General features: G+C 47.7%; 1 protein-coding gene across 5 annotated transcripts in view; it reads right to left on the bottom strand.

The window, feature by feature from the left end:
• Positions 1-12500, bottom strand: part of kirrel3b (kirre like nephrin family adhesion molecule 3b) — a 153953-nt gene that overhangs the window by 45396 nt on the left and 96057 nt on the right. For all 5 annotated transcript variants that reach the window (XM_081716062.1, XM_081716060.1, XM_081716063.1 and 2 more), the window contains 2 exons: positions 11754-11903; positions 4689-4838 (listed from right to left, as the gene is read on the bottom strand). In XM_081716062.1, the coding sequence (XP_081572188.1) occupies positions 4689-4838; positions 11754-11892 (289 nt within the window). In that variant the 5' untranslated portion in view covers positions 11893-11903. The remainder of the gene's footprint in view (positions 1-4688; positions 4839-11753; positions 11904-12500) is intronic.

Genomic DNA, 12500 nt, shown 5'->3' with positions numbered 1-12500 from the left:
GCTCTCTCTCTCTCTCTCTCTCTCTTTTTCACCATTTTTCTTTCTCTTGCATGTTTTTCTGCCATTTTCCTCTGTCTTTTGCTCTCCCTCTCTGTCTCTCTGATGACTGATTAAAAGAGGGTTTTTTTTTTTTCAGTTCAGTTCATGAGAGATGCCCACCAGATTGTCAGGCCTATTTGCACTGATTTGACATAAAGAACGTGAGATTGGAGGCCGAACCGGGGAAATCAAGAGTAATTGAACAGGAAGCAATTGATTTACCCACCTCATGAATAAAACCTGCAGTGTCACAGAACGGCAAGAACACTGTCAGGTACATGGCCAGGAAAGAGAAGACGCGTGGAGCTGTGGAGGGTTCACCCGATTGGACAGTTGCTGAGAAAGGGGAGGGAGCCATGGACCTTGGAAAAGCTTCACGGGATGAACAGAAAAATTCACCCCTCGTGATTGGCTGATCTGTGCAAGGCTGGAACAGTGCTCGATGGCGACAGCCGACAGCGCCGAAATGAAGCAAAGGCTTGCACGCGCATGAAAGTGCCGCCCACCGCAGAACAGAAAGGAGATGGTAGTCAAGCCGAGTGGCCCGTCTTTCCGGACTGCTGGCCGTGTCACTTCATTAGGCCGACCTCAAACCATGAGCCGCACGGCGACACCTCTGCCAAACATCTGCACGGTGACAGCCTCTGCCAATCGGAATCCGGCTGGGTGTGGGCGGATACAGCTCGGGTCACGCCCCAGAGAGCATGACAGCAAGGGACTCTCAGTGAAACTAATTGTCCGTTGATGCAGCACCTGGCAGAAGCTGATTCACAGTACACGGAGCATGACCTCACTCAAGCGTCGTCTTCACGTGCGATTTTGGTGATGAGACGGGTAAATGCGCAATTGTAGCAGACATGCGTCATAAGCAGTTGTATAAATCACATGATCAAAGGGCACCAGAGACACTGCGGTTTACTGTCAACCAGATAGTTTTCAGGGTGTGATGGGGAAAGAAAGAGATGGAGACACAGAGAGAGAGAGAGAGAGAGAGAGAGAGAGAGAGAAATGAAGTGTGACAGAGAGAGAGAAAGAGAGAGAGAAAGAGAGATGGTGATAGAGAATGCAATAATAAAAAAATGAATATAGAATCAACAAGGTTCACTGATTCTATTCAATTGCACAACATTTGTGTGGGAGACGAATGGCAAAGCTTCATTATGGCTTTCTGCAGCACTTTAGCATGTCAAGCAAAATGAGCTCCGAATGTTTACTGACTTTGTAGAAGCCAAGAAAACTTCAAGAAAAACAATCCTTGTGCATTTTAGGGCAAACAGTCTAGTTTGATTACAGTTCTTTGTTCTCCGTAACAAACCTCTCACTCGGCGTCTGATCAGAAGGAGGACCGTAACTGTGATTCTCTCTCTCTCTCTCTCTATCTCTCTTTCTCTCAGTTTGCAATTAAAAGTTAATTATCTTCATGCCTTGAAAACGTTTATCAATTGATGGAGGAAGAGTCCAGTGGGATGCGTTCCACAAGGATACCACGTTTCTCACTAGGCTACCCACAAGGACAATTGACATCCCCACACTTACGCCACTCTAATTAATAATTTCTCACCGGCAAATGAAAACAGGATCGGTGGATTTAACAGCCATGTTTTGTTTGGAGTTAATCTCTAACAAGGCAAATATTTCCTAATGGGCAATTTCGGAAGTTAAATTGCTCGCGAAGACTCGGGGACGTATTACAGCTGCTGGCGTTGGTCGGCGTGAATTTTATGTCGTCTCTCGTCTCTGAGTGCATCAGAGTCACCAATCAGAGCAAAGGGACGGCGGCGCATTAATAAGGTGGTTCAAATGAGAGAAATTGATTGGGTGGGGGCAGGGGGGGGTTTAATATGCAAAAACAAATTAAACTAGTGAAAGGGGTTCATGGTAAGAGCAGCATGGGGACAAATTGTTAAGAGCTTTACAAATGTCAGCTCGCTGAAATCAATAGTGGTTTAATCTTCACAACCTCAGCCTGCAGCAATGTCTCTCAACCCCCATCCCCACCCCCGTCCCTCCGGCGAGACCATTACTGGGGTGTGGGAAGACAAAACCACAGGAGCAGAGCTAGATTCTCCGCCGTTTGACTCCGGCTACCTGCCCTCGGTCGGCCGCCTGTCCCAGCGCGGCCAGGCCTGGAGTTGTGCCGCCGAGGCTGTGTCGGAGAACGATGTGTAATTAGCCTCAGGGGCACGGCGGGAGGTGCTGGCCGAGAGCCCCGGCGTGCCTGCTTTCATTGCAAACGAAGCCAAGTGGGAGGCTCCAGAGGGCCGGCTGGATCCCAGCCCTGGGCTGGAATACAGCGTAGAGTGCGCAGGTCGCCCTGCCAGGGTGCTGTTTTTACATATCCACATATCCGCAGACTGAGAGGTTAAAGAAGGGGGAGTTTGAGCGTACGGCTGCAGAGTGTAACACTCTGGACAGCTCAGAGAGAACTCCTGTCAACCTTCCACCACAGGTCACAAAAGCAATATAAAAACTCTCTATTCATCATATTATTATTATTATTATTTTACTTACAAAGTCCTGATTTTAAAATTGGATTTTTACTTTCTCATTGGGCTCCTACTGAATCATCCCAAACAACACTGTTTTAGTAAAGTTTGAGATGGTGAGAAGTTGGCGAGAACTGTGCGGGCATAACGTCTCAGCGAGCAAAGTAAAAAAAAAAAAAAAAAAAAAAAAAAAAAAAAAAAAAAAAGTTTTACGGGTTTTTAAAATCCGTGGCTGCTCTCGGTTCCGCCCTCCGACTCGGAGGTACGAACGTCAGATCCGCAGACGGAAGCAGTCACGTTACTGTGGGAGATGGCCAACCGCAGAGTCTGGCAGGATCCGCGGCTGGTGTGTGACTGACGGTGGAGATCCCCAGGGCGAGCGGAGACGTTCCTCTGGCTGTCAGGAGCGATGCGCCGGAGAGGAGATGCGCCACCGGCGCGGGCCCGCCCGCCCGCCGTCATGGTAACAGGCAGCCCGGAGACGGCTGTGATCCTGGGCACGCATATATTAGTGTGCAGGTTATGAGAGACGGTCACACATGAATGCCACAGGCTGTCGGTGGAAATATCAGAGCGTAGCTACCGCAAGTAGAGCCAATGTGCAGGTAACTGTGTTGAGCTGAAAAAATACAAAATACTACCAGAGCTACTTCTACTACTACTAATAATAATTATTATTATTATGAAAATAAATGAAATGTAATTAATGGTACATCATTAGCCTTTGGTGACTCACTACACTCATGAGGGACGGAGACCAAGTGGGTTTAGGCTTTTTTCGGACGAGCCCCGCAGTGCATGAAGCACTTAATAGCGATGGTGGTTTATTAGACTAACTAGCCTCAGCCTGAGGGAGCTGCTGAAGAAAAGCATTATCAGGTCCCAATTAATCATGAGCAAGGACGAGCACGAGAGGGAAAAAGAAACTGTGTGTGTATCACTGCTCACCAACTCATTAGTCTCACCGCGCTGTGGCGCAGGGTGGGGTGTGTGTCTGGGGGGTGCGAGGCTTGTTCAGGGTGAGAGGGCTGTACGAGAGCAGCAGGGCCTACCGGGATAGTGTCTATAATTACTCATTCATACCCATTTGCGAGACGGAGCAGTGGAGTGATCAGGGATCGCAATTTGTCCTCTGAACCCCCCCCCCCCCCCACACACACACACACAAACACACACACACATACATCATTAGTTTCACTTTTCATTAAAGAAGATCAATAATCTCTCTCTCTCTCTTTCTCTGTTTTTCTCTCTCTCTCTGACTTTCTTTCTCTCTCACACATTCCCCTCCCACCTTCCATGCGTGCGTGTGTGCGTGTGCGTGTGTGTGTGTGTGTGTGTGTGCGTGTGTATGCGTGTGCGCGTGCGTGTGGTCTCTTCGAGCTGCAGATAAGCCCACCAGGTGGTTGATTCGAGCCAGAACACAGATAACCACGACGGCTGCCCAGTAGCGCAGAAACAGCAATGCTGAATAATAACCCAATAAAGTTTAATTAAGATCCAATGACCTCTCCGGTTTAATAATGAAGATGGCAGGATTTGCAGCAGGAAATTAAAACTGAGAACTCACGGCACCATCAGGGGAATCTGGTCAGTGAAAAATCTATTTTTCATATTGGACATTATTCTCTTTCCAGTGGCCTCATAACCGGAGTCTAATTTTGGATCTAATTTTATCCCAAATATAACTTATAACTTCTGTTTTGCTTAATTTAAAGTGCTTCAGTAAAACTAATATTCTCTGTAGGCATTTGGATGAGAAAAGAGGTTTTACAGTGACACATGCGTAAGAGTCTGCAGGGCTGTGTGGGTTTTCAGGTGGTGACGCGACCCAGTCTGTGGGCACCATGTGCCAGCCCTCCTGTTTCACACGGGAGAACAGATTGTAACCAAGCAGTTGTTTTATTCTGCTGAATCACAGAGCCAAATGGACCAGGAGCAGTAACACACACACCGCCACAATGGTAAAATCATCCAGACATTGTTTACTCGAAAGGAGAAGGTCCAATAATCCTGACGTGGGAGCGTGTGATTCATGGGTCGTGTGTGCTACGCAGCTTAGACTCAACGATAACTGCGTGAGCGCTGTTACGTGAAACTATGCCTAAGATTTCGGGCCTGCGTGGGCAGGAAGGCGGCGTGGGGGCAGAGGTCACGGCTCACCCAGCACCGTCAGGCGAGCGGGCCGCGACCTCATGGCTGCCTGGATGGCCTGGCACTCGAAGACGGCGTCGTCCATCAGCTCCACCCTCTGGATCCTCAGGTGGTGCTCCCCAGAGCTGTGGTCCCCAACCACCGTGTAGCGGGGATAGCCTGGAGAACGGGACACAACACATCCAATCAGGTGACAAACGGACGCTTGCGCCTTTAAAATGACTACTTTAAAATGACCATAAATGGAGGACCAGGGATGACTTTACCTTACATGTGCTTTAATGTTCTGCGCAAGCTAACAATGGCCGTTAACCCCGGCTCGGAGCATGGACTATTACCGAGCAAATTAACGGCAGCAGCCTGATAGCAATCACGAGTTGTTGACAGGGACTCGTCATCAGGGCTCCCCAGAGCCCAGTCCTCAGGGGCCCTGTCCAGACAGTGCACAGATCTGTGGTATCCCAGCACCCAACACACCTGAACCAAACCCTCAGTACCCCGAAGACCTGGTTCATGTTCACTGGGAGCTGGACTACAGTAAAACTACAGCCTGGATCTGTCTCTCAATCTCTACTGATCATTGTAAGATTGATAAAGCAATGCAAAGGCTTAAAAATTAAGAACAATTAATTGCATTACAAGATGAGTTTGTTTTATTATTTATAGGTATTACAAGACGACTACATTTTATTTATTTTCTTATTTGATTACGGGTACTAGACTGCTAAACAATCAGTGCGTGTTGTCAGTTCCAAATACATGAGCCAAACAGCAAACATTTTTGCAAAACAGTAAGTGTCTTCTCGTTGTTTGCACATCGGCCTCCTAATGGACTTTTTTTCACAACAGTAGACACAGTGATCATTTGGTACCACACCAGCGTGTCTGAACAAGCGAACCACAACGCCCTGGCTTCAGCTGCTAATCACCGAATCCCCAAACATGCTCTCAAATCGGACATGACTCTCAAGTGTTTCACTGCTGCCTGCAAATCAAATTCGAAACCCATCAATGCTGCTACTGGTCAGTGGCCAACGCTGGGTGATCATATTGGACAATCCTCCATTCCATCACATATCTGCTGTGAGGGGCTCATCCACACATGTCTATTAAATTTCTACCTCCATATTCCCATTTCCTCAATCCCACTGAGGGACTGTTTTCTGCCGGCATATGGAACGCATGTGATCGAAGTCCCTATGATCAAATGCCTCTTTTACATGTCATGACTGAGAAACGTAGGGCAATCGGACCGCCAGGGCCGGATCTGGCATGGCTAGAGATTTTTCCCACACTGCAATGTCAGGGAAAATGTTCATGTGAGAGAGTGAAAGTGTACGTGAGAAAGTAAAAGGGCATGCGAGAGTGAAACAGGGTAGATCAGGCAGAGTAAAGAAATTGACAAACCTTAATCTTGCATTTTTCTGTATGGTGATACAGTATTTTTGGTTGTTTGATATTTGGAGTATTCATACTTACAGTGAAGCTGTGCTTTCTCAGTCATGAATTTCTCAGTCTTGCATTTCTATGGACAATCTGTGTGTGTGTGTGTGTGTGTGTGTTGATGATGATTTTACTGTAATTGTAGTGAGTCATGGTGAATTACAGCGTGTGTCCTTTAACATTGCAGAAGTAAGAAACAACCATAGCACTTTAGAACCGACCACAGACTGAGACAAGTACCAGCTTTCAGACATGTAGTCAATGTTTGGCCTGTGAAATTTTCATGAATGCTTGTGTGTGTTTACTGTTGAACTGCTCAGTGCTACATATTTCTTTTTTTGATTAGAGTAGAGGGTTCTGTGACGAAAACGAGGACAGGCAAGGTCCCATGGCATGACCTTCTTTAGATAAAACCCCTGGTGATCTGACTTCTGTGACTCGGTTATGGTGTCTTGGTGAGCACAATCCCGGGAAGATTGAACTTGCATTTTAGCAATGCAGAGGAAGGCCATTTTGCTGGTTTAATAATGCATTGAGAGGGAGATGGGGCGCTTCACGCCGAGCAGACCATTCAGGGCCATGCCTTAAACCCCTCAGTCACATAAGACAGCAGCTGTGCAAGGAAGCACCAGGGAGAGGCCGCGAGAAAGAGTGAAATTGCACGAAAGAGAGTGAAAGTGCACGTGAGAGAGAGTGAAAGTGCACGAGAGAGAGTGAAAGTGTACGTGTGAGAGAGTGAACGTGCACGTGAGAGAGAGTGAAAGTGCATGTGAGAAAGAGTGAAAATGCATGTGAGAGAGTAAAAGTGTACGTGAGAAAGTAAAAGGGCATGCGAGAGTGAAAATTTTCCAAAGATAAAGAAATACATTTTAACGAGGTGTATTTTAATCAGATTAATTCAGTTTTTTTTTCCATTCTGTGTAGCATTTTGTTTTAGTCCAAAAATAAATTTCTGTTCCAATGATGCTGAATGTTGTAAGAAATTCTTGTTACACAGATCTGACACTTTTGCACTTTTATTTGAATCATTTAGGCCACTCATATCTCAGGCAATACAGGTTAGCACACATTTTCCATGACTAAATTCCTTACTTTGCTTGGAATGAATTTGTCCATTATTTTCTCAGCTATTACTTAAATACTTAACAGCCACTTACATTATATATAAAGCCCTAAAGGTTTAAACAAACTGACATAATGTGACAAGCTCATTTATTTAACAGAGAACATGTTGCTCAACACACACACATATTGGTCTGTATTCACAAAGCTTTTCAGAGTAAGACCTGTTTCTGTTGTTAAAGTCATCAAAAATAAGAGTGGAATCTGATCCCACATCAGCACTCTTATTCTAAGAATTTCTTTATGAATGCAGACCCTTGTGTACAATGATAAAATGAACTGCACTTTTAATACTGAAGTGTTAAAAGATATTTCATAATAAAAACCACCTCTCACACCACCCCTCCCACATTCAAGTTTCACCGAATTTCCACACGTTACAACAGGGGTGTTGGGATGCCATGGCCGCCGCTGGTCATCCCAGAATCCAACTCCGCTTTTACGTCTCACGTGTGGGAGCCGAGCAGCTGCTAATCAGACAAGGATCCTGTGTTATAATCAACACGCCACGCTACCCACACGCAGTCAAAACGTCCAGATATTCTAGGACTTTGAAGAAAGACCACTCTCTCCTGCTTACATGCGCACTTTTGCTCGCACACACACACACACACACACACACTGTCGCTCTCCCTCTCTCATGCGCGTCTTCACTGACAGGCGCCTCGTGCGGTTTTCGTGGGGAGCAGATGAGGAGCGTGGGGGAGTGTCTGTCTGGGGAACGCTTGATGGCACATCGCGTAACGCTCTTGAGTAGCAGCCTCTGCTCTCATGAGCATACGTTCTGCCTAATTATCGACAGTGTCTGAATTCGGGCGAGACTGGCTGTTCAGCAATGTCTCGAGACGCGAGCGAGCCTCTTTTTGAATGCCTGACTGATTACTGGATAACAAAACACCACAGACGACCTCGCCTCGTTTTCAAGTGGCAGGCCATTCAATCCGATGCCTTGGCTTTATGTGCCTGAATTAACACCTCTGGTGCCACTCTTCACTGACACACACCTGGAAACCTGCCACCGAATGCCTGGAGTCAGCGTATTGATTCAGTCCTGTCCGTCGATATGAGTCATGCTGCTGCCAGCCCATTTCCAGTGACACGACCGATGCCCAGCAGGAGGCGCTACCCGCCCCAACCTCATGGTCAAAGACTCAATGATCCAGAACTGTGCACCTAATTACGCGACTGCCTTTGCCTGAGCCAACATTTATGTACCAAGCCAGAGGCTGACGTCACCTGGTCGGACGGTACCTACGAGCACCCCCGCCGCCCTGCTGACCCCAGCTCTCTGTCTCCGTAGTGATCACCGGCGTCCGCGGCAATGGCGCTCAAAAGAATGGGAAAAAAACCCAAAAAAAAACAGGCCATGTTTTGGGCATAATTGGCTTTTAGGTCCTTGAGCCTGTCTGTTGGAGCCAGTGTGCCACGAAAAGCCAATTACAGCCTGTTCCCTCACTGGATCCCATTCACTTTCAATAGCCCATGAAGTACCCCTATTACCCCCCCAACCCCACCCCCCACCAGGGAGAGGAGCAGACAATTACGCTGCAGCGTGTTTTATCTGCCCACATATAGCTTTTAATCTCTTTCAATGAGTGGGACGATGGCTGAGGAACTTAGAAAAATCCAAACATTTAATAACCAAACAAAGCAGTTAGCTATGGGTCACATAGCCTCATCACAGAGGATCTGAACATGAATATATATTAATTTTACATATGTTATTCTGATTGTAGCTGAGGGCTTATGCAGCTAAGGGCTAAGAGCTATTGAACAAACCTGTTTATCACCGTCCACTCATAAAGTAAACCGCGCTCTTTCGGACAAAGGAATGCTACACTCTTTCAGACAAAGAAAAGCTACACTCTTTCAAATAAACAGTGAATATGAGCCGATGTGGCTAACAAGTCAAATCAGTCAAGTTTTACTGCGTATTGATGGTCAGTCAAAGTGAGTGGAACTCACTAAATAACATTAATGGCCACTGACTCTGTTCGATATTGTGGTTTATTCTCCTGCCAGGAGATCGATGAATTTCCTGAAGCATCTATTAGCACTTAATGCCTGCCTGCAAATCCTGAGGTCCTTCATCGGTTAAGGGAAGAATATGTAATTTAATTCTGCAAGTAATTCCAACGCATTATGGACTCAAGGACGTTTGCAATATCATTTGCATATATAGAGCATAACAATGCCTAGTCATTTGTCTTGCAGACAAAAGTGTGACCTCGTTCCACCACAGACTACTGTGGTCTGACCCAACAGGGCTTGTGGGAAGTAATCTCTCCAGACCTGAAGCTTCCGAGTGAAATGAAGAATGGATTTACAGAAAGATACGTTTTGAGCAGTGACCAATAGTACTCACCCATAGTACTGACCTATAGTACTGATCAATAGTACCCCAAATTCTTTGCCTAGACATAGAAATGACCAAAAATTATTCAGAGACAAAGGTCAAAGAACACCTATCTTTGTTTGAGCATGGTTCAATCCTACACATGTACCACCTGAAACCACCACAGCGGCTGCCGGAGATCAGACCCGATCTGCATGGCAGCTGTTCCGCCCAGAACGAACCTCCCGTCGACGAATCCCGTTGCAGACGAGTTGTGTGTCAATTCCCAAGCGTGTGAAACACCAGGGGTATCGCAGATCAGGCAGACGAATAAAACAACGTCCCCCATTGATCACCATGAATCCCGAAGACAAGATACGTCACCGAAAACAAACAATGCAAAATAGCCCCATTAGGAGTAATGGATCCATCAGGGCAGGAATGGATGAGACTTTACGACCGATCGATGGGCATGGAAGTGGAGGCAGGGCTCCGGTGATGAATGGCTGGGTAGATGGGCACGTGTATCTCTTCACCGCCTGTGAATGGAGGACCCAGGAGACAGGCCGGGATGTGCCCATGGATGTGTGTTGTATTTAGCTGCAGCTACGTGACAGTTAAGATGCTGTGGTGAGATCTGACGCAGGATGTCACAATAACGGCGTCGTCCGCTGGTGGAGGTCAGAGTCGATGCTTTTTTTTGGGGGGAGGGCAAGGGGAGAAGTCGGGAGCGGCTCCGTGGTCAGCTCCGGGGATCGCTGTCTGCTTCTCTCTGGTGTCGCAAAGGTAGCGGATTCTGCGACGATCCGAGTCCTTTCTTTTGGTGTCGTGAAGTGTCACTGGGGAGGATTAAACGGTCTCTCCAAATCATTGACTCCAGGTGGTGTTTCTTCCCCTCACCCCACGAAGCCACACGCTCTGCGTCTCCTGCATCGTCCCATTCAGGGCAGCGCAAACAGCCCCCACAATGCTTTGTGTACGGCGCGAGTCCGCGGCGGCCTTGTGCCCGTCCGCGAGGGACCGTGGTGGACCGATAGGGATCATCAGCTTTTGTCTCCTGATTTATTAAAGCTGGGTTTAATCACAGCTCCCACGCTCAGTGGTGAGCCTTGGGGCACGCCCGGACAGGGCCGGTGCCACTCAGCGCCGTCGCCCGGCGATATCAGCGCGCTATTGTGCTGTTCGGATGGTTCGCTTTGTTTTGCACGTGTGGCTGCGCGCCTCTTTCCTGCCGCAGCCGCCGGTAAATGCGCCATCTCCTTTTATCAGAGCGAGTGGTTATTTGTTGACACGCGCGGCGAGTCTGAAAAGAGCAGCTCTGGCATGACATTCCGTAGGAGGCCCCGTGCACGGCCAACGTCCCTGGAGCGAGGCTATTACAGCGTCCTTTTGTCCCCGGAAACAGCTTCTAACATTTCCAGATAAATAAACAGATGAACGGGAAAAGACCACACGCGTGCGAACCAAAGCCCTCGCCGGCATTCGGTGGGGCCTGCCCGCTATCGGCCGGCACAAAGCCACGGTGTTGCCTGTCTGCCCAGAGGGTGCAATCTGACTCTCGCAGGGCGGCCTCTCGTTAGGGGGCGCCCATCGGCACGGTCCCGGCACTCCAACTTTTTCCACCGCTGCATATTCCCCCAGCTCCAGTAACTACATACCCACGAGCACGGGGGACGATATCGGGACACACCCGCCCATGGAGGTTTAATCCCAGAAAATGAGCTTTATGCAGTCAAGGTGATACCACATAATGCACAGACATGCTTCACAATGTGTCCAGTGGTTAAAAATGGTTTCCTGTAGTAGAGTCAGGATATCTGGTCATTAATGAGTTTTTTTTAATTATTTATTTATTACAACTGACCACAGTTACAAGGTTCACTTTGAAGGAAGCAAAAAAAACTAAACAAAAAAAAAAGAGGCCAAAAGAATTCAGTGTTGCTGTTTAATATGTAGCTAAGCAAAAGCAGCAAGTCAGGCCTAATTAGCAGAGGTGCAGCGCATCGGGTCAGACTGCAATAAGGTCACTTTTATTATCTTACCAAATTAACAAATGAACAGAACACATAAAGAAATGTTCCTTCCTTCCTGGGTAAAAAAAAATATTTTCTTGTTTTTTTCTTTGTATTTTTGTTTTTATTTTTATTTTATTTTTTATTGTGGGTGGTCTTTACCTGACAGGTCTCTTCCCACACCCAGAGCGAGGCCATCTTTGATCCACAGCACAACGCCATGGTAACCAGGAATGGAGCATGGCAGTGTGACAGGCTGGCCGGCAACCACCACCAGGTCCTGAGGCTGCCGGGAAAACATGCCAAACACTCCTAGAGAGAGGGGGAGAGAGAGAGAGAGAGGGAGAGAGAGAGAGAGAGAGAGAGAGAGAGAGAGGGGGAGAGAGAGAGAGAGAGAGAGAGAGGAAGAGAGAGAGACAGAGAGAGAGGGGGAGAGAGAGGGGGAGAGAGAGAGAGAGAGAGAGAGAGAGAGAGAGAGAGAGAGAGAGAGAGGAAGAGAGGGAGAGAGAGAAAGAGAGGGAGGAAGAGAGAGAGACAGAGAGAGAGGGGGAGAGAGAGAGACAGAGAGAGGGGGAGAGAGAGAAAGGGAGGAAGAGAGAGAGAGACAGAGAGAGAGGGGGAGAGAGAGAGAGGGAGGAAGAGAGGGAGAGAGCGAGAGAGAGAGGGAGAGAGAGAGAAAGAGAGAGAGAGAGAGAGAGAAAGAGAGAGAGAGGGAGAGAGACGGAGAGAGAGAAAGAGAGAGGGGGGAGAGAGAGAGATGGAGAGAGAGGGAGTGAGAGAAAGAGAGAGAGAGAGAGAGAGAGAGAGAGAGAGACAGAGAGAGAGAGAGAGAGAGAAAGAGAGAGAGAAGGAGGAAGAGAGAGAGAGAGATAGAGAGAGAGGGGGAGATAGAGAGAGAGAGAGAGAGAG

This window comes from Electrophorus electricus, chromosome 6 (genome assembly GCF_041902795.1).
Source record: "Electrophorus electricus isolate QZ-2024a chromosome 6, ASM4190279v1, whole genome shotgun sequence".
Taxonomy (NCBI): Eukaryota; Metazoa; Chordata; class Actinopteri; order Gymnotiformes; family Gymnotidae; genus Electrophorus; species Electrophorus electricus.
This window is presented reverse-complemented; position numbering and strand designations above follow the sequence as displayed.